We start from the raw sequence: 23263 nt of genomic DNA on the forward strand, positions 1-23263 counted from the left end.
CAAAAATTTTAGAGTGATAAATAAAACTTTATACACATAGATAAGAAAATTAGTAAAGGGAGGTGATATTACGGTTCGGTGTAAGTCCCCATCCACCTATAAAGTATGAGGAAAAAAAATATTTAGAATAGTGATATTGTCCATAACTGTTGTACTTAAATTTATAAGAGAGGTACTTAAATTTATATGAAGAGAAAAAAGAAGAAAAAAAACTTACTTGACCAAAAATAGTGATATTGTTCATAACTGTTGTACTTCAACCTAAAAATGTTTGGTTATATAATTTTAGACACAAAGAAACAAAAAATTAGCAATAATAAAATTAGCAATTAGCAAAAAATTGGAAATGAAATGTTATTTAAATAAAATTCAAATAACATTTAAAATGAAATGTTATTTAAATGAAATGTTATTTAAAATTCGAATAATAAAATTCAAAATTTTATTTAAATAAATAACTACCAGGAATAGAAAATACTTAACGGGTTACAATCAAGAGGAAAAGAAATAAATAAAAATATAAACTTCTAAGAAAAAGAAAAAGGTCAACAGATATCAGAGGCACGTGCCTTCTTTGTTTAGAATGGTACAATTTTTTTTTTTAATTTTTTATAACAAAATGTTAAATACATTTTTTTGGATTAAGTTAAATACTCGGTGAATTTGATTAAAAACAAAACGGATTATGTTAAATACTTGCGTTAAGTTAAATACTTGTAAGTTTAATACATTTTTTTTCATGAAGACAACTAAAGTAATACGCACACACATAAGGATTGACCAGAATTTTTGAAATACAACATAGAATATTATATTCCCTTTAAAAATAAAAATAAATAAACTCTCTTGCCATATTACACATAAATGTTAAAATGCCAAGTCTTTCATATTTTTCTTTTAATTAGGAACTCTAGATATTCGCAAAATAATTAAATGAAAAATATTTATCATCTGTACATTAGAATCACACAGCAAATAAATATTACATTTGAATGGTACAACTAAATAAATATATTACACAGCAAATAAAATGTTAAATAAATTTTTCTGAGTGTTAGTTTAATTTTTTTGTTGCAGGAAGATCAACTAAATAAATCACCCTTCTTTGTTTTTAAATAGCTCCAAACAAACAGTCCTTTCCCTCTCCCCCTCTGTCTCTCTACATTCTTTGCGAAACCCATAATCAAACTCACATTTTCTGAGTCAACCCAGCATTTAGAATAGATGTTTTTTAACAATCACATTAAAATTAAAATGATAAATTAAAACTCGAGCACAATAATTGTCCGAATTTGAACTTTTCTCTTTCTTAACTGACTTCAATTTTATAGAGATGAAATTAAAACCAAAATTAAAACCTATTATAATCATAAATATTTTGAAGTTCACCATTTATGATTTGGAAAGTCCAAACATAAATTTATGCCAAAAAAAAAATTCACCACATAAGAAAGCCATTTTATAAGCAATAATGAATAATTATTTCATCAAGCAACTAAAGTAATACACACATATGCATTGACCTGAATTTTTGAAATGCAACATATGATATTATACTCCCTTAAAAATGTGAAAAAAAAAGGAACATAAATCTCTTGCCATATTACACATAAATGTTAAAATGCCAAGTCTTTCAAAAAAAAAATTAAATGAAAAAAAAAACAATCACTTTCTTTTTAGAATCACACAACAAATATACTACATTTGAATGGTACAATTTTTTTTTTATAACAAAATGTTAAATACATTTTTTTGGGTTAACTTAAATACTTGGTGAAGTTAAATACTTGTAGGATATCTATAACGGATTATGTTAAATAATTGTGTTAAGTTAAATACTTGTAAGTTTAATACATTTTTTTTCATGAAGACAACTAAAGTAATACACACATATATACATTAACCAGAATTTTTTGAAATACAACATAGAATACTATACTCCCTCAAAAAAAAAAAAAAACATACTCTCTTGCCATATTACACATAAATGTTAAAATGCCAAGTGTTTCAAATTTTTCTTTCAATTAGGAACTCTAGATATTCAAAAAAATGAAAAAATTGAAAAAAAAAATAGTCCATTTCTTTTTAGAATCACACAACAAATATATTATATTTGAATGGTACAATTTTTATTTTTATTTTTTTATAATAAAATGTTGAATACATTTTTGTGGGTTAAGTTAAATACTTGGTGAATTTGATTCAAAGCAAAACAAATAATGTTAAATAGTTGGGTTAAGTTAAATACTTGTAAGTTTAATACATTTTTTTTCATAAAGACAACTAAAGTAATATACACATATATACATTCACCAGATTTTTTTGAAATATAACATAGAATACTATACTCCTTTAAAAAGGTGCCAAAAAAAGAAAAAAGAAAGCATAAACTCTCTTGCCATATTACACATAAATGTTAAAATGCCAAGTCTTTGAAATTTTTCTTTTAATTAGGAGCTCTAGATATTAAAAAAAAATTATGAAAAATATTTATCATCTGTACAACACAGAGAACTAAAATATTTATAAAAAAATATTCAAAAAAATTGATAAAAATATTTATCATCTGTACAAAAAAAAAAAAAAAAAAAAAAACATAAACTCTCTTGCTATATTACACATAAATGTTAAAATGCCAAGTCTTTCAAATTTTTCTTTTAATTAGGAACTGTAGATATTCAAAAAAAAAAATGAAAAAAACAGTCCCTTTTTTTTTAGAATCACACAACAAATATACTACGTTTGAATGGTACAATTTTTGTGTAAAAGTATATCGTAGTGATGTCTCTCTCTATATCTTGCATGCATGTGTGACCCACTAAATGAAATGTTCTTTCATCAAAAGGGTGACTAAATCATGGTTGATTGCATCTATTTTTGAAAAATAAAATTGAGCATGTAGAGTTCTTCAACTGAGCATTCCAGTGATTAGTGATGTGCTTGATGGTTTAGTAAGTTGAATAGAAATGAATAATGCCTTTTTGTCAAACAATCCTATGGGCGCCTAAGCCTAGGTTTTTATTTTGGAAGGAATAAATAAATAAAAAGGAGAATAGAAGCCCATATTACATCAAAAGATATCATCACATAACTACGATGAAGCAGCCCGACTATGCCTCACTAAGTAAAGGAGTCAGGACAACCAAACCATGATGGTTATGATTAGTAAATTACTTAACTTACTCTCTCTCTCTCTCTCTGTTCATCAAATTTGAGTAAAAATTTGATTAAAAGTTTGATCTGATACGAATACTCCAATCCTTACTCTCATGGTCTTCTTCAAATCTTTTCAAAAAAATTCCAAACTTATCCTAAAACCATCTCCTATCTATACTATTTTTTATGAAAGAAAACCATCTCCTATCCATACTCTATTTTAAAATTTTATCATAAAAGATTAAAAGTATTATTATTGGAGATTTGGTAAAAAATTTTGTTCATCCTTGATTTAGTGAAAATTTTGGATCTATTACGTTTTTCTTGTGTATAATAGCCAAATAATTTTGAGACCAACCTTATGTGTAAGGACCAAATTTGTGCTTAATAGTTCAAATAATTGACAGTAATTCTTTGATGAAAAAATAATTTCTGCTTAATGTTTTTTTGATTAAAAAAATTGGCAATAATTCTGATTAAAAATTGACAGAAATTTGGTGATGAGAGACATTTCCTCAATGTTTAATAGTTCTGAGAGAAATTTGGTTCACAATAATTCTGGTTAATGTTTAATCAAAATTGATAGAAATTTGGCTGACATGATGTTTTTTAAATAATTGACAGACCAACTATTATACACAGTTGACAGTAAACACAATGTGTATAACTTTTTTTTTTTTAATAGCAAACCAATTTCTGTTTAATGTTTTTTTTTATTAAAAAAATTGACAATAATTCTGATTAAAAATTGACAGAAATTTGGTGATGAGAGACACATTTCCTCAATGTTTAATAGTTATGAGAGAAGGCACGATATAAATAATTTTAAGATTAAAAATATATATATTTTTTTTTTCTTAAATAACTTGTAACATTTTTGCTTGTATTACATGCTCTACAAAACTCAAATAAATAACAACTCTCCCTAATGTTAATGCAAATTAAGAAATAAACATATAAGATTTTTAATGTTCACCAATACTGCAAATCAAAATATAAGAGCAAGTAAAAAAAAAATTGTAAACCCTGGCAGAATAATTTCTTAGTTGATGATTAAGCAAACCCTAAAAAAAATTGTAAACACCTAATAATTTCTTTGTTGATGATTAAGTAAACAAACAAACCAAATTTTTTAAAATTGAATTTATGCACAATTTGTATATACATAATCTTTTTATATAATGCACCTAATATTAAAAAATCCAAGGCACTTAGATTCACAGATTCACATGATTTGTGAAGATCATCTATTTTTTTTGAGAGCACTGAATTTCATTTTAAATAACAAACATAAAAAAAATCAAAGCACTCAGTAAAATATATCATCAAGTTTCTTTTGAATATGATATCTCAAACCAATAATTTTGAGTCATAAAAAAATCATCTCTAAAGCCAAAAGGGGGCTTGGATTCTCCACAATTTTTTTTTTTTTTTTTTTTTTTTTTCTTTTTGGAGTGTTGAACACATTCAAGAGGCTAAACTAAACCAAGCAAAAGGTCAAACCACTGAACTGAAGTATGCTCTCTCGTGCTGCACCACTTCATTAATTTCCTACCTAATTTTATATACAATTTTTTAAATTTTTTTGTGTAATAAATATAGATATATGAGTGGCATGGTTGTCACAAAAGTTTCATTCAATTTTATTGTTGTGGGATCTCTAGTGTCCAACATTGCAGTGGTGATTTAAAGGGGTAAGCAACTTTTGTACTTATTTAGGATATCAAGTTAAAAAGAATCCCATATAGTGTATGTGTATATATAAGTATTTTGTTTTAGAAAATAAAATAGCAAATTGTATGATTGAATTCAAAATATAAAACTTAAAATAAATTTTAAAAAATAATAAAGTTAATATATTTTCCAAAAAAAGAAACAATAAATCATAATTACCCATAAAACTAATTTAAAAAATGTCTTCAAATATCAAGTAGTTCAATAATTAGAAAAATGTCTTCAATAACATCAAGTAGTTCAATAACATGTCTTCAAATATGTGCCAATAACCTTTTTTGAAACCAATTTTCAAGTGTATAACACCAAACTAATTTAAAAAATCCATTGAGCAGAATTTTTGGCGGAACCAAAATTTATGATTTTGGTGATAAACAGTTGACAGTAAACACATTGAGCAGAATTTAGTGATTTTGGTGATAAGAAATTCTGCTTTGAAAACACATTGTGCAGAATTCTTCTAATTGAGCAGAATTCTTTGAAAACAGTGGACAATTAAAATTCTTCTCAGTAAACACATTGAGCAGAATTCTTTGAAAACACAGTTGGCTCAATATCAAAGCAAAACAATAACAGAAGCTGCAGCCAAACGTTACCAAAGCAATAAACTAACCGAGCAGCCGAGCTTTTTATTTTTTATGGCTCCAAGTTCCTGATTAACTAACCGAGCAGCCGAGCAAAGTTCCTGTTTCAAGTTCAAGTTCCTGATTTCAATTAAAAAATAAGTGATATTGTTGGGTGCAAGGAGATACATGGAGCCATGTGAAACTAAGTGAATAAAATAAATGAACATTCATACTTAAATAAATGAACATTCATACTTATATATATAAATGAACATTCATACTTATATATATAAATGAACTTTCGCAACCATGTGAAACTAAGTAAATAAAATAAATGAACATTCATACTTAAAATAACATACATTTTTACTCATTAAAAATATATTATAAGAATTTAATATATTTCTATCATAAATATATTTTACTGAGTAGTCATTAAGTATAAATATTTTACTGAGTAGTCATTGGGTGCAAGGGGAACTTCACTCTGGATGATATATGCTGGTAGTCATTAAGTATAAATATTTTACATTGATGATATATGCTGTTAATGTGAATATTTTACATTGATGATAAGAAAATATATGTGAATATTTTCTTAATCATCAACTAAGAAAATATATGCTGGTATAAATATTTTCTTAATCATATTTTCTTAAAATGCTATTCTTAATCATTAAAATACTATGTGCCAAATATGTTTTTCAACTCACATTTTTCCACATGTCGTTGTGCCAAATATGTCACATTTTTCAACCTCTAACACCATTCTGCGAGGGGACCATTTTCAAAATAGAAAGTCACAGCGGTAAACATCATCATGTTTTTCAAAATATGTTTTTCAACTTCTAACACCTCTGTTTGAAGTTCTTAATCAACTAAGAAAATGTTCTTAATCAATATTTTCTTAATCATAAACTAAAGCATCAGATTAACCAATCTACTATAATCTCAAGTCTGGAGTAAATGAAACGAAATGGTGGAGTCCTATCTTTTAATGATCAAAATATAAAAGTATTTAAATATATTATTGTATCCTATTTTGTATCCTATAAATTGTAAATTGTATCCTATTAATGATCAAAATCTCACCTCTGTTTGTAGAAAATTTTAAAATCTCAAGTATAAATTTTATGATATATTGTATGATAGAAAATTGTATCCTATAAATTGTATCCTATTAATGATCATAAATATATTTTATGATAGAAAATTGTATCCTATAAATTTTAAATTGTATCCTAAAAGTATTTAAATACTTTAATGATCAAATTTACTCCAGACTTGAGTATTTAAATATAAATTGTATCCTATTAAGCATCAGATTAACCAATCTACTATAAAAGGAAATAATTGAAATCATTAAAAAGATACCTAAAGAAAAATCCCAAAGAAAAATCCTGGTCAGATACGTGCAGAAAAATCCTGAAATGAATCCATATGAAACATGATTGATCAGGAAACTCTTGTATAATTACAATGAAAAATGAAACTCTTGTAAACTCTAGTTGTATTGTGTCACCGACTACACACCGAAACATTTCTAGCAAAATAATGAAACTCTTGTAAACTCCAGTTGTAGTAAACTCTTGTATAATTACAATGAAAAATGAAACTCTTGTAAACATTTCCAGAAAAATGAAACTCTTGTAAACTCTTGTAAACTTTAGTTGTATTGTAAACTCCAGAAAAATGAAACTCTTGTAAACTCTAGTTGTATTATGCCTTTTTGTTCTTCGCTCTCTCTCCTTAAATACTCAATTGTCATGAAGAAAGAGAGTGAGAGAGAAAGAGCAAAGCACAGAACTGAGAGACATGTCCGAATTTTGTATATTAAAATTTTTGGAGTATATCATCATCATTGGTTTCAATTGGCATCAAGCATCATCAAGCATAGAAAAATTTATTTGGAGTATATCATCATCAAGCATAGAAAAATCAGCCGAGTTAATCAGCCGAGAGACATTTTTGGAGTAGTCATTTTTCTACGCTTGATCATCATCAAGCATCAGATTGGTTTCATTTTTTGGAGTACTCTGGAGTCGGCAAAACCAGCATGTATCATTAAGTGTATGTTAATCATTGGAGTAGTCATTTTGTTTCACATTACCAAGCAGCCGAGTTAATCATTTCCACCTCTGTTTGAAGTTCCTGTTTCACTTGGAGCCAGAGTGAACAACGGTAAGCTCTGATGAAGGCAAAAGCTGAGGGAAAAAAAAATTCAAGAAGAAGAACAAAAATGAGAGAATAAAAATGAGAGAAAGCATATATGAATCGATTGACTGTGCATATAAGAGAGGAAAGGAAAGGAACCCGAAACATAAGAGAGGAAAGGAAAGGAACCCGAAACATAACTGTGCATATAAGAATTGGACCCAGCAGTTAAGAACCCAGCATATATGGATTCAATAACTTTTGATTTTGAGTTCAATAACTGTGCAGAATTTGAATTCAACCCAGCAATTAAGAGTGCAGTAGTATGTGCTTCTCTCCAACCTGCTTCTCTCCAACCCACCTCTGTTAGAATTTGAATTCAACCCACCTCTGTTTGAATTCAATAAAATGTTGACATGTGCTTCTCTCCAACCTTCTCAAATCAATTTCGTATGTGTTTCTCTCCAGCAGTTAAGAGTGCAGTAGTATTTTTCTGTCAAGCTTCACATCTCATCAGAGAGTAGGAATGGGAAGAAGACAGAGGGTATGGGGGAGAGAGAGGGTATGGGGGAGACAGAAATGTGTTGGGCGGGAAACCTTTGATACATTTTGATATAAACCATTGATCTCAACCATTGATATATATTTGGAATTGATCTCAGCCATTGGATCAAAATGTATCTCACATACATTTTGATACATTTTTCAAAAAGCTTTGTGCCTTATTATATAGATGTCTCCTGACATCTAAGTTTTCATCTAATAATCAAAACTATCTTTTTATCTTCCATAATATATATATATATATATATATATATCTATTTTTTCTCCCGCATCCCCTGTCATGCCTCACAAGGGCTTTCCCACTCCAATGAAAAAGTGGGGCAAGGATGGGTTTTGCTTCTCTCATCATGTTCTACTCTCTCCGTCCAGATTATATTTATTAAATATATTTATATGTATATAATATATAATATATTTATTTTTAATAAATTAAACACTAAAATATTATGCTTAATTTTAAATTTTGCTCGTTTTTCTAATCTTATATCTTATAATTCTAATTAAGTATAAATTATTATCAGTAATACATCATATTATTTATATTTTTTATTAATATTATCATTCTTCAACTTACAAAATTAACTCGTCTCTTACCCTACCTCCTGATTTTTCCCATTCTCGATGTGGGGGTAGGTTTCCAAACCCGACTCGTGACCATCCCTATATCTATCTGATATATTAAATATTGGGTAAATTACACTGTCCTCCCCTGAGGTTTTTGACAAATACAACGACCTCCCCTGTAGTTTCAATAATTACAGTAACTTCCCCTACTTTACCTGACATTCTCCAGATTCCCCCATTCTGTCAAATTGAAACTAACGGGGTTACTTTTTCTATAATAAATGACCTTATTACCCTTCCTTTTAAAATATTAAAAAATATTTTTCGATTGAAGGACATGTTTGGAAGAAACAAAAAGCGTTTGAAACAGTATTTTTGGATTTTTTTTTAAATATTAAAAAATGTTTAAGAAAATTTTATTTTTTTATTATTTTAAATATATAATTTTTATTTAATTTAATTTTGTAAATATTTTAATTTTTTTAATTTTAAACTCAAAACACAATTCCATATTCATATCATAACCAAACACATAACTGAAAACTCAATTAAAAAATTATTTTCAAATCTCATAACCAAATATATAACTCGAAACTCCACACTATTTTTAAAACTCTACACTCAAATCATAACCAAACATATAACAAAAAGATTAAAATATTTAAAAATATATTTATAAAATAAAATAAAATATTTATAATAAAAATTATATATTTAAAAAAATTAATATTTAAAATATTAAAAAAGTACAACACATAAATGTATGAAATATAATGCACATTAAAATAAATAAATAAATATCTAAAATATAAAATATTTACCCTAAAAAAATAAATTCGAAAATTTCAAAACTTATAACCAAGCACAAAACTCAAAACTCAATTCAAAACTTATAACTAAAAAATATATTTTTTCAGAACATGTTTTTAATTTAAAACTCAATTCAAAAATTATTTTCAAAACTCATAACTAAACACAAACTTAAAACTTAATTCAAAACTCAAAACTCTTTACAAAATTAAAAACAAACTTTTTCCAAAATTCTTTTTAAAAGAAATTTTTTTTAAAAAAAAAATATTTTATTTTTTGAAATTATTTTTCGAATCATGATTTGTGGAGTCGTATTTTGAGTTATGAGTTTTGAATTGAGTTTTGAAAAGAAAAAAATTGTTTGGTTATAAGTTTTGAAATTTTTTGAATTTAGTTTTTTAGGATAAATATTTTATATTTTAAATATTTTTTAAAATATTAATTTTTTTTAATTTATTTTAAATATATAATTTTTATTATAAATATTTTATTTTATTTTATAAATATACTTTTAAATATTTTGATTTTTTTGTTATATGTTTGATTACGATTTGAGTATATAGTTTTCAAAGTAGTGTGGAGTTTCGAGTTATGTGTTTGGTTATGAGGTTTGAAAATAATTTTTTAATTGAGTTTTGAGTTATATGTTTGGTTATGATATGAGTGTGGAAATGTATTTTGAGTTTAAAATTTTAAAATTAAAAAATTAAAATATTTACAAAATAAAATAAAATATTTAAAATAAAATATTTAAATAAAAATTATATATTTAAAATAAAAAATAAAATTTTCTTAAACATTTTTTAATATTTTAAAAAAATAAATCTAAAAATATTGTTTCAAACGCTTTTCGTTTCTTCCAAACATGTCTTCCATTCCAAAAATATTTTTTAATATTTTAAATGGAAGGGCAATTAGGTCATTTATTATAGAAAAAATAATGCGGTTAGTTCCAATTTGACAGAAAGGGGGAATCTAGAGAATGTCAGGTAAAGTAGGGGAGGTTACTGTAATTATTGAAACTATAGGAAAGGTCGTTGTATTTGTCAGAAACCTCAGGGGAGGCCAGTGTAATTCACCCTTAAATATTTTATACCTCATCTTATATTTCTAAGTATTACATATCCTCCTCAATATTAATTTTTGTTTTATTATTCTGCCTTTTTTTAGTTCATTTACCATTATTAATTTTTAAAATTTAAGATATCATAACTTTAATTTTATATATTTGTTTTTTAAATAAATTTATATTTTTGATTTATCTTTTTTAATATATTTCAAGAAACATATACAATGAATAAGAAATTTAAAAATATATATTTTTTATTATACAAATAATAAAGTCTAAACTATGTTTGCAAATAGTTAGAAATTGTGTGCACAATTAAACTTTGTCGTGGACACGGTGAATAATTTCATGTTTTGATCATCTTTTTAAATTGCTTTTCCAGTTTTATTGGTCAATATAATTACAAACAACTTATAATTCCACATAATTAGGCTTTGTTGTAGAAATTAAATGAGCATTTTCAACTTTAAAATGGTGACTAAGGTTGACAATTAAACAACCCAATTTTGTGCATGGTTAGATTTAAATGTTTTTTCACAAAATTATTCATTTTTTTTAATGGCATTGGCCAATATAATTACATAAAGAAATAGATATTGCTCTAAAAGTTGTTAAAAGAATAAAGAAAAAAAGAGAAATTTATGGCCAAGTTTTTATTTTATTTTATTTTTTTGTGTTGGGAAAATATCTAACTACCCATTACTATTTTGTGTTGAGAAAATATCAAATAAATGGTGAATTGGAAAAGTAAATACAAATAAGTGAAAACTTTTTGTAAATATCCCCACACATGTAATGAGGAAACACATGGGAGCTTCAAAATATACATTTTAAATTTATCTACACACCCTTCTCATCCATTTATATTCTTCTATAATGTTGATCTATGAGAAATTTATAAAATGGACAAAGAAGTTCTCAGAAGAATAAATATAAGAAGCATAGAATATAACTTTTATGAGATAGAGGACTATTTTAGAAAGATGGTTAAAAGTTACCTTTCAACTTTTAACCCATTTTGAATCACATCATTTCTCGCATTTTTTACACAGTTTTTTTTTTTTTAAAATCAAAAAAATTAAAAAAAATTAACTTTTAACCATCTTCTCAAATCAACCCATGCCCCTAATCAACCCATGCCCCTAACCTTTGTAGCCCTAATTGTAACAGAAATTCTAATGCTTCACAGTTGAGATTCTCAAAAAAAATATAAATAAATAAATAAATAAAAATAAAACAAAGGTTGAGAGTAAAGAAAAAGAAAAAAACACATTAATAGGGAAAATGGGGATTCCCATAGCGAATGCCATGGTAAACAAAATGATTAAACTGACAAACAAATGAAGATACTCTTTGCATACTATTATCCCAAACACCATGATGATCATTAAGTGTGGTTGCTTATATGATTAATAAGTAATTAAAAACAAATAAAAATGATTTCAAATTTGCTAACTACTGTTCAACTACAATACATCATCGGTAAAAACATTTAATTTGAATTTAAAAGTCAAAAAATCACTAAAAAAAATAAAAAAAATTAACAAATTATATCAAAAAGTCAAATATTCTATTTTCTCTCTATTTTTTACACCATAAAAAGTCAAAAAATCAACTCAAAAATACTTTCTTTTTTTTTTTTTCAAATTTTCGTTAAAAACCAAAAAATTGCTAAAATATTCTCAAACGAGATCTTAACAAACTCTAATAAATGATAAAAGACCAGACACTAAGCGCAAGTATAATAACCTGATGTAATTAACCATATATCCATTTTTGCTAACATTCTTAAATCTATAATTATATAAATAACAACTGCCCAAAACAGAAATCTTAAAATGGTTTGATCAAGAAATACAAGGTCTTGCCAAACATGCGGTGCTATCAAATATAAGGTCCAACACGGTTGGCCAAGGTGCCCCCTTACCAAACGCGATGTTTGTGCTCGAATGTACTCTTCTAAGTCTTCTTTCCCATTCCCTTCCTATCCATTGGAAACAAAAACAAAAAATACATATATACAACTCCGAAGCCATTTTCTCTCTCAAAATAAATATTATTCAAAGAAAACGACGGAGGTACAAGTTACATACAAAAAAAGGTAAATAAACATACTAACACAAAGCCTAATTTTTTCCTTCTTCAGAAAAGGATACTTCAGCTCCAAAAATTTTCATTCTCAGAAGTCACAGAATGTCTTCACTCTAAATTTCTTATGTCTTCCAGCTTTCAGAGCTCATTGCTACAAATGCCAGAAGCAAGCCATGATGACCCACAGGCTACACCTATCACTGAGCTGAGCATCCCCAGATAAACTTAAACAGCGATTACTCAAACCAGAAAAAGAAATAAACGGACAAAAAAGGATATCAACAATTGATTCAATGTTCAACTTGGACATAGAATTATTCAATTTCTATTTATCAGATCAGATGAGCCACAGTTATATGGGGCGCAAGAATGCTAACTTTAATGAAGCAAAAGAACCCAACATCTGATATAGGTCGAGAAGAATGAACTTCATTAGGGGCGAAAAAACCAAAATTCTGTTTCACAAGATCACATCATCCCCTTCTCTTCATATCTAACTAGTAAAGCCTCAAAGAGCACTAAAAACACCTTCCCACACCCGTCAATGAGCCAAAAGGGACTGATTCCAACCATAAAAATATTTCTCAACCCACCTCTTTGCAACAATGCTAACAAACTCCAAACCAAATATCCTTCAAACACTTGACCCCCATGGCCCTCTAACCTATGTTATATGAACTAGGGTACATGTGTCAGGTACAGGTGCGTATCTAGAAGTCGGACCCATCAAACCTTAAATTTAAAGGTACATGGACTCAGCAAAAAAGGCTCATTTTTAATATTTTTAATCTATAATATGAGATTAAATGATGTTATATACAACATACAATGTTAAAAAGGCATTCTACTCATTTTATAACAGTTATACACATAGTTATGGAGTTAAATTCAAATATATAAGAAGTGTTTGATGAAAAGTATCAAATACATATCCCAAACCCTTGTCCAAGTGTTGTGTCATAGGTATTTGATTAATTTTGAAGAGTCCATGTAACACAGCCTCCAACAAAACACCTTTTTTTTTAATTTTTTTTTCTTTTTTGGCTTCTATATCAAATTTTAATTTAGTTTTTTATTAAATCAGTTGGACTATGTTCAAAGGTATTCCAGTGCCTGTTACTGATTTTAATTCCTTCAATACGTCGCACTTTTTCTAAGCCTTTTTCCACTATACAATTATATAGTTCTCAATATTACAAGCAAGATGCTTTTAGAACAAAAAAAAAAAAGTTGATAAGTAAGATTACAAGCATGATAATCTTGCATAAATTCCTTTACCCAGTTGATACATAAGATAAATTTACAACCTTTTCTAGACCTAACTCACAGGAAGAACCCCGGCTCAGACAACCTTAAACTAAACAATAAAGCTAACTACAAGGAAACTTAAGAAATTTTACAAGGCGTTGAGTTACTGCAGTCTCTTTTCTGAGACAAGCCAACAAAATGCCAAACTACACTGAAAAGAGTGAAAAACAGTTGACAGTCACCTCTTTTTGGGTCAAGCAACTACCCTCCAAGCCGACCATCAATTACAGCCTACAGATGGATATAATACAAATACACATGTTGGTATGAGTACGTCAATATGGAATTTTTTTTAAAAAAATTAAAAATAAAAAGATACAGGTAACAGGTATATGTCCACAAAAATAATATTTTTGTAACTTGTAATAATACATGATATATACCAATTAGAAATCAGATGCTAAACATAGTTAAAGCAAAATTCAAATTAGAGTTTAATGTCAACGACGAAGAGAAATTACTGAGGGAGATAAACAGAAGCTCAACCGATAGAGAAAGATATGATCGCTCACTTTGTAAAGTAAAGACTACAGAGAACTAACAGCTCTCTCAAATTTGTGATATTTACCCTTTAGTCTTATAAGTTTTTAAGAATAAACTCAACATAAATATTTCAGTACCCCTATACTTTTTTCTTTTCTATTATGAAAATGACATTTATGCCTCAACACATCCACAAAAGTACTTGATAGGTACCCATGCGCTACCCAAGCTGTACCCACCATCTAATTCCCCAAACATATTTATTACAGTACCCTATTTTTCCTATTTTTGGAGGTTTCAATGATCTAAGCCTCCACAAAACAGGTGATGCAAAAAATCCCACCTCAAATTAACAGCAAACCCACCATCAGATGCCACAAATATTTGTTCATGAAATAAATTTTAAAGAACTGTAACAAATAACATGGGCAAAATGTGAATCCATCAATTACAGCATTTGAAACATGAGTTCACATAAAAATCACATAAATTTCTCTATGTATGCACAATGTTAAGTAACTTAAACAAACTATCCAAGACCAAGCAAGTAGATATAAAATTATTCCAACAACTGTGAATAAGTTAAAACAAACCAAAAAGATCAAATCTGAACAAGACTGCAATTACCCACTACACTATTCACCATTGATTATATGACCCACAAATTTATGAACTAAAAACTTTTACAAAAATCCAAGCACTTACCACTCAAATCCAGTTCAACTTCAAATCGACCTTAGCTCCTCCAATGCCGATTTAATCTGATCTTGCACCAATTCTAACCGCTTTGAATACACCTCCAATTCCAATATCTGTTGCTTCCTCCACTTCTCATCCATCGAATCACCGCCTGGAAAATTCAACGGCGCAGGGCTCCCGAAGCTCAAAGGCATTGGATTCAATGCCGCCACAGCTCCGAACCCCCGCGAACCACCCGCCCCATTCATGGCATTGTGAAGCAACTCCTTGAACAATGGGGATAGACAGCTCCTCACTGTCTCCTCAATCAAGTTCGGAATCGAAGTCGCAGTTGCAGCAGCAATCGGAGTTGCGTTCTGTTGTTGAGGCTGTTGTTGATTGATGAATTGGTGTTTTTCCTCAATTTTCACTCTCGATCGTTTTCTTGACCTCGACCCTTTCTTCTCTGAACTATTAGGATCAACAACACCGTTACTATTGTGATCAAATAAATTAGGATTAGCATTAGGGTTAGGGTTAGGGTTTGATTCATCATCTTCCAATCCGCCTTCTTCTCCGGCGCCACCACCGGCTCCGCCGCGATCGGCGGCGGAGCTCCAGATCTTCTTAGAGATCTCGAAAGTAGCCTGATCGTGAGGACTCTTGAATACATACTCTTTTCCCGAACCGATCTTACTCAAAACATTCCGGTACTTCTTCTTCAACCTCCTCAGCTTCTCCACCAACTGATTCTTGTTAAATTCGAGCTGTAACTTGCTCTTGATCTGATCATAGAACGCCGTAGTATCATGATGGTGAGACGAATTCCCTCCCCCTCGCTGATTCGTGTAGTCCAGAAACCCTTGCAAAAGCTCGATCTCGTCCTCATCAGTCCAAAGCCGTTGAAACAGCCTCCGCGAATCGTCCAACACCGCCAGAGGCTTCTTCTCTTCGAATACGGCGGCGATCGTGACGTCGTCGATGCGTTGACGCTTCGGATCGGGGAGAGAGACGGTGGCGGTGGCGGTGGCGGTGGTGGGGGTAGAGGGAGAGGGTTTAGGGGCGATGGCGACGGTGACGGCGACGGAGGAGGGAGGAGGAGGGGGGTCACCGGGAGCAAGATTGGAGGAGGAAGTGTCGTCGTCTTCTTCTTCTTCTTCGTCTTCGATTTCGTCGTCGTCGTCGAGGTCAGGTGGGGGGTCTTCGCTCTCGTCATCGTCGTCTTCGTCGAGGTCTTCTTCGCCGCCGTAGACGGTGTGTTCGTCTTCGAAAGCCATCGGCGGAGAGAGAGAGAGAGAGAGAGAGAGAGGGGTGAGGGTGGTGGTGCCTTGGGGTTGTAGGTGGGTTCGGACCAGTTGGGCTCGTGGGGTGGGGTGAGGGTGGTTAGGGGGTTCACGAGTTTGTTTGCTGTTTGTTACGTGTTGTGAGACGAGACGACTGGGTGAATGGGTCACCCGGCACGCCGAATCACAATGTGGCACGCCACCTGCACGGGCTGGTCTTCGTCACGTCATACATATACGTGTTTTTCCATGGCCCACAATTGTTTTTTTTTATATTAAATAATTACAAAAAAAAAAAGAAAATAAATAGGATAAATTACATTTACCTCTCCTGAGGTTTCTGACAAATACAAGGACCTTCTTTATGGTTTTAATAATTATGAAAACCTCTCATATTTTATCTGACAATAGGAAGATTCTCCCATTTTTTAACTTCTGTTTACACAACTAACAGAAGTGACTTATGTCATCAAAGATAAATATCAAAATATCCATAATGCCCTCAAATATCTTGAACTCATCTATATATACCAAACAATAGACCTTGCAACACCTAATCCAATCTCCTTAAGTGTTATCTCTTCCCTTTGCTTTCTCTACAGCAAAAAAAAAAAAAAAAAAAATTCATAATTATCATTGTTATAGAAACAACAACACAACACCCATAACATGCCCATCGTTGTTATTAGCTTAACTACGCCATCAGTCAAACCCCAAGCTCTACTAGCTCTGTAACCTCCAAACCACCACTACCACTGCACACACTCACCACTGAAACACCTCCCAATTAAAAAAAAAAAAAAAAAAAAACACTAACATTACAAAACTCTACAACCCCCAAAAACAAAAAACTGAATAGGTGAAGATGTAAATATTCATACTCAACTGAAGCCTTAATCCACAATTACTCAGTTGAGAAGTTGGATAGCCACCATTAACACCACCTCCCAACAAAAATTAGTGCAAAATCAAAGCCAATAGAAATCAAAATCAAACCATAGCCATGATCTCCCAAAGAAAATAAGGTACTGGATTAGTGCAAAAATTGGGTCCCTCTGAATCCACCACCCCTTCCAGCCTCCTCATCTCTTTCTTCTCATTTCTTTCTCTAGTTATTTGTCCCTCTTCTCTCATTCTCTTCCTCTTCTTCTTCTTCTCCCGATTGCGACCTAGATCGCAACCAACTACCACAAACCAAGATTGCAACCCAACGTTGCTGCCATCACTGCTTACCATCGCTCTAAAAACTATAGATCTAGGGTTAGGGTTTCAGAAAAAGAAGAGAAGGAAGAGAGGAAAAGTGAGCAGCGGATGGTGGAGGAGAGGGAGTGAAGGGAGATTTCTGGATAGAGGGAGGCAGTGGTGTGTCCTCAACGAAGACTTTCGTTTCGGCGTCGATGTCGGAGGAGAGGAGTGGCGGCAAAAGGGTTGCCGTCGTTGGAGAAGTTGATGTTGGTCTCCCATAGGGGTCAGGAGTCAGTCGGTCTCCCATATGGGTCAGTCGATGTCGGGGAGCCAGGCGGACTCTCAAGCTTTGTTCCACTCGTCGCCACCGCTCATGCCGGTGGTGGACAGTGGCGAGGGAGGTGGTAGTAGTGGAGGAGGATAGTGGTGGTGATGGGATTGAAAAAGGAGTTAAGAATACAGATATTGAAGCAAGATATACACTTCTGTGTAGATTAACATAGTAACCCAGAAGATGTAACTTGGACTAGTATTTGCACATAAAGCATACAAGAACAGAGAGAGAACATAAAAAAAAAAAAATCATTTCGTATATGATGGGGTTAACAAAACTGACAAGATCAATAGGTATTTTTATCTTTTTTCCCTCAAATAAAAAGGTAATAAAGTCATTTTGTATAGGTAAGTAACGTCGTTTATGTAAAATTGACGGATTGGGAGAATCTTGTTATTGTCAGATAAAGTAGGGGAGGTTTCTGTAATTATTAAAATCACAGTGGAGATCCCTATATTTGTCAGAAATTTCAGGGAAGGTAAATGTAATTTACCCAAATAAATAAATAAATCAAGATTGGCACTGAGATAACAAATTAAATTTTAATTTTTTAATTGTTTCAATTTAAAATTTTAATTTGATATTAATTCCAGCCTAGTTAAAACTAACCAAATAGAAACAATTTAGACAATTTTAATTTTTTATTTTTATTTTTTTTTGTTGGTAGTGCTTGATGATAATAGTGGATATAGACCCCGTTTGGTAGAGATGTGGGAAAGTGATTGTAATTGATAGCCTAATAGCTTATAGCTTATAACTATGAATATAAATTGATTTTTGACTTATAAATTAAGATTCTCCTCACCCACTTAAAGAATAAGTTGATTTTTGACTTACAAAAAATTATAAACTGTATTGTTAAGCTGAACCAAACACATTAAAATAACTTAAATTAAACCAAAAATTAAAATAAACTGAAAATAAGTCCTACCAAACAGGGCCATAGATCAAGGATTGAATTAAATGAATGGTAATAAGTTGAGAAAGTGGAAAGTAGTGATGAACAAAAAAAAAAAAAAAAGAGACGTAGAAGGCAACAGTGAGTTAGGAAAGAGGAGGAATAATAATGAATGATGATAATAATGGCCCTGTTTGGTACAGCTTAATTTCAGCTTATTTCAGCTTTCAGCTTAATTTAAGTTATTTTGATGTGTTTGGTTTAGCTTATAGTTTATAGCTTATGGCTTTGTAGAAGTCAGAAAACAACTTATTCTTTAAGTGGGGCAGGAGATGCTTTAAGAATAAGCTGGAAATCAGCTTAAGCTGAAAGTTATAAGCTATAAGCTGTTTAGGCATAAGCTATAAGTACTTTCTCACAGCTCTACCAAACAGGGCCAATAAAAGATAGCTATCAATTAATCAAGAAAAAAATTATCTAATTATTTAAATTATCTCTTCTCTGTTATAAATAAATTGTTAGAATCAATTTTAATATTTAAATAATTAAAAAATTAGAATTTTATTTACCGAGGTCAAACCCTTGTGATATTTTTTTTTTAAACATTAGTTTGACCAGATTAACTACATTTGAAAATAAATAATAAAAATATTAAAAAGTTCAAGGATAGAAAATAAAAAATAAAATATATATTTTTTAAATTCTTTTAAATACAGAGTAAAAAATTAAAATATTGACACTGATGTAAAATAATTATATTCAAGATAGTTTATTACAGGTTAATGCATTCGTTGCTAAATTTCGCCAGGCTCATGCAATTTTGAATCAATTAGCCTTGAACATGACGAAATTTGCCTGCTTATCTCCACTACAGTTCATCGATAGATCGACGACGGTATAACCTACCAACTATAGATGAGATTGCAGTTGTAATACCAAGTGATAGAACCAAAGTTAGTGGAATGAGAGATGTTATCTTACATCTACATGGAAATAATGAGCTAATGCAAATCAATGAATGTCACTCAGCATATTTGTCATTACATTAAGTTTTATTATTTCCACATGGTGAGCTTGGATGGGAACCTGAGATGAAACCGTGGGATGTTTGTAACGCCTTAAAAATTAACCCATTATATATATCAATGACATGCATTATTTAAAGAAAACACTTCAATAATTCATTATAATATTCATCAGAGTCTTACTAAACAAAAGCATTACATGTAACATCAAATTAAATGCCCTAACAGCTTACATCTTTCCAAGCCAACACTTGGACACAAAAGTATGAGTTCTAACTCAAATATAAATAAAGCCCTAGGCTTGAGTGTTTACATGTACTAACAATGAAAAACAAATAACTAGAAATAGTCTTCAAAATCCAAGTCCTTCCAAGCTAAGTCATTGGAGGTAGCTTATCACCTGAACCTGAAAATGATGTTCCCATAAAGGGTGAGCCACAGCCCAGTAGAAATATACTAAACCACATATAAGCAATGAATAAAGCAATAGCATTCAACAGATGGTTAACCAAGATAATCAATTACTTCATTTTACAGTCTCATGACACTATTGTCTAAGACACGTTTTACTTTCCAACTTTATCAATATGGCTCAGAACCTGGCCAAACTTACAACAGTAAATTATATATATCATATTCACATTCTTCCAATGTCAACAAACAAATGAGACTCAAGCTCAAATCAAGACACTTCATACTTCCAGATTGATACACATTTTAGTGCTGTATCAATAAAAACACTTCTATATAAATAAGCACACATAAAAGTGATGCTAATGGAGTCCATCCCCTATCTCCTCCCAAACAAAATCCGGTTTAGAGGTCCATCCCCTATCTTCCCCTAAACCGTGGAGTACATCCCCTATCTCCTCCCACACAAAACAATGTATGTAAACACATAACATATGTAACACACAATCAATACACATAATGTCTGTATTAATTCAACAGTCAAAATTGATGATTCAATCAATGATTAGTTTCAGTTATCCCTAATCCTCATGCAGTGTCTACAACAATCACAGCTATCCTCCACCGATAGCCCAAAACAGTTATTTCTAGACTGAAAATAAATATATCAACAATTCAATGGGTGAGTGATTTAAATTATCCAACTACACCCCTTAATCAATGAATTCCTCAATTCCATGAATTTAACCATATTTCCCCAATTTTCTTTAATTAATTATACAAATTAACTTATTAATGCCACTAGGGTTTTTCCCAAAATTACCAAAGTGTCCCCAACATATCAAAATACCAAAACTTAGAACAAAACTTATAGAATGGAGTAGGAAATCCCTACCTCGAAGAAATAGCCCCAAAAGAGAAGATGGAGATGAAAACCCAAACTCCAAAATGCTCCAAACTACCCACAACTCAGATTAAATGGAAGCCCTCGACCCACTCTATCTTTTTAATAAAGGATCTAAGGTAGAAACTCACTATAAGTAAATCAATCCTAAGAGAGAAGGTGTGTAGAGGGAGAGAGAACTCGTACTTAGGGTTTTGGAATATGAAAGTGGATGAAAAACTGATCTGAAACACGCTGTTGCCTATTTAAACCTGACAGGCTCGCTCGAGCGAAGACTTGGTCGCTCGAGCGACCAGACACAGAAAATATACGCTCGAGCCAAGGAGGCCTTGCTCGAGCCAACAACCCAAAAGCTCGCTCGAGCTAAAGAAGTCTCGCTCGAGCGAAGAACTCAAACTCTCAAGTCCGAAACCAGACACACGCTCGAGCGAAGGAACTCCCGCTCGAGCGAAGAACGAACTAACTCGCTCGAGCGAAGAAAAGCTCGCTCGAGCCAAAAACCTCTGCTCTCAGGTCTTACTACAAAATGCAATCCTCGCTCGATCGAAGAAACCCTGGCTCGAGCGACGGACCAAAACAAAGAGTTCGCTCGAGCGAATAACTGCTCGCTCGAGCGAAGGGTCAAAATTCTGGGCAGCAACCCATTGCTCCCAAGCCCAACCAACCTGCTACAAACCTGCCCATTGCATCCCCCAACTCAGAAATAGGAAAATAAAGGACGGTAACAATCATAATACAATGGCAGGAGCTACGGAACCTAAGTCTGGATACAATAAACAAATGGGAAAAGACCGGGGTCGCTATAACCTCCCCCCCTTCAAAGAATTTCGTCCCCGAAATTAAGCATAAGTTTTTGAAAACAGATTTTTTTTTTTTTTTTTATATGATAATTCATTAGTAAACATCTTGACCAAAACTGGTCATTTCATCTCTTATCAAGAAGCATCTCATAATGTGTATATAAAACAACATATATTTCAGCCTGCATCACTATTATGCATTATTCCTTTCAATGTTAGCAATTCCCATATCATATTCAAGTGCATGATATATACAACTCATTCAACAATGTAATCAACATATGCAATGTTACACTAAACTTCTATAATGAAGCAAGTTTCAAGATACCTCCATTTACCAAGACATACTCAATGTTTTACAACTTTAAGACATATGTAAGGCTCTTAAGTTCAGCAATATTACAAATCTAAATACAAGATTACAAATCGATAAACATGTCCGGGTATTTTTCGCGAACTTCCAACTCACGTTCCCAAGTGGCTTCCTCCACTCCGTGATGTTTTCACAAAACTTTGACCAAAGGGATGGTTTTGCCTCGCAAAACTTGATCCCGCCTATCTAAGACCCGAACCGGTCTCTCCTCATACGAGACATCCTCATCAACCACTAAATCGGTCCAATCCAATACATGTGATGGATCCGGCTCATACTTCCGAAGCATACTCACATGAAACACGTCATGTACTCCAGACAGCTGCGGCGGTAAAGCTAAACAATAAGCAGCTTCGCCAATCCTCTCAAAGATCTCAAACGGACCAATAAACCGAGGGGACAACTTCCCGCTCTTCCCAAACCTCATCAAACCCCGCCTAGGTGATAACTTCAGAAAGACACGATCACCCAACTCAAACACCAAAGGTCTCCTCCTACGGTCTGCATAAGATTTTTGATGACTCTGTGCTGTAACAAGCCTCTTACGGATAAGCTCAACTTTCTCCGTCGTTTCTCTCACCAGCTCCGGACCCAACAGAGGTGCATCACCCACCTCGGCCCAACAAACAGGAGATCTACACGGTCGGCCATACAAGGCCTCAAATGGTGCCATACCGATACTAGACTGGAAACTGTTGTTGTAGGCAAACTCCACCAACGGCAAGTGCCTCTCCCATGACCCACTAAAGTCTAGAACACAACCCCGAAGCATATCCTCAAGGATCTGAATAGTACGCTCGGACTGCCCGTCAGTCTGAGGATGATAAGCCGTGCTAAAGGTCAACTTAGTGCCTAAGGCACTCTGCAAACTCT

At 31.5% G+C, this 23263-nt stretch overlaps 1 protein-coding gene and 1 long non-coding RNA gene across 6 annotated transcripts; both read right to left on the minus strand.

Moving 5' to 3' along the window:
- Window positions 1-42: 42 nt before the first annotated feature.
- LOC145790017 (uncharacterized) lies at window positions 43-8337 on the minus strand. Its single transcript, XR_014328571.1, has 4 exons — window positions 7593-8337; window positions 5504-5575; window positions 218-261; window positions 43-96 (listed from the first exon to the last, which is right to left on the minus strand). It is a non-coding gene; the product is annotated as an uncharacterized LOC145790017 (long non-coding RNA).
- A 4053-nt stretch (window positions 8338-12390) lies between these two features.
- LOC114281524 (putative transcription factor At5g28040) lies at window positions 12391-16721 on the minus strand. 5 transcript variants are annotated; one of them, XR_014328573.1, is made up of 3 exons: window positions 15205-16721; window positions 14199-14247; window positions 12391-12601 (listed from the first exon to the last, which is right to left on the minus strand). XR_014328573.1 is itself a non-coding variant. In XM_028224024.2 (2 exons), exon 1 carries the CDS (start codon window positions 16452-16454, stop codon window positions 15225-15227), a length of 1230 nt encoding a protein of 409 aa, XP_028079825.2. In that variant the 5' UTR covers window positions 16455-16721; the 3' UTR covers window positions 12391-12601; window positions 15205-15224. The 5 variants fall into 5 exon arrangements, 3 of the variants coding, with proteins under 3 accessions (XP_028079825.2, XP_028079824.2, XP_028079823.2); XR_014328572.1 differs by having other exon boundaries at window positions 12391-12913; XM_028224024.2 differs by lacking the exon at window positions 14199-14247.
- Window positions 16722-23263: the final 6542 nt, after the last annotated feature.

This window comes from Camellia sinensis, chromosome 5 (genome assembly GCF_055761805.1).
Source record: "Camellia sinensis isolate YWXY chromosome 5, ASM5576180v1, whole genome shotgun sequence".
Taxonomy (NCBI): domain Eukaryota; kingdom Viridiplantae; phylum Streptophyta; class Magnoliopsida; order Ericales; family Theaceae; genus Camellia; species Camellia sinensis.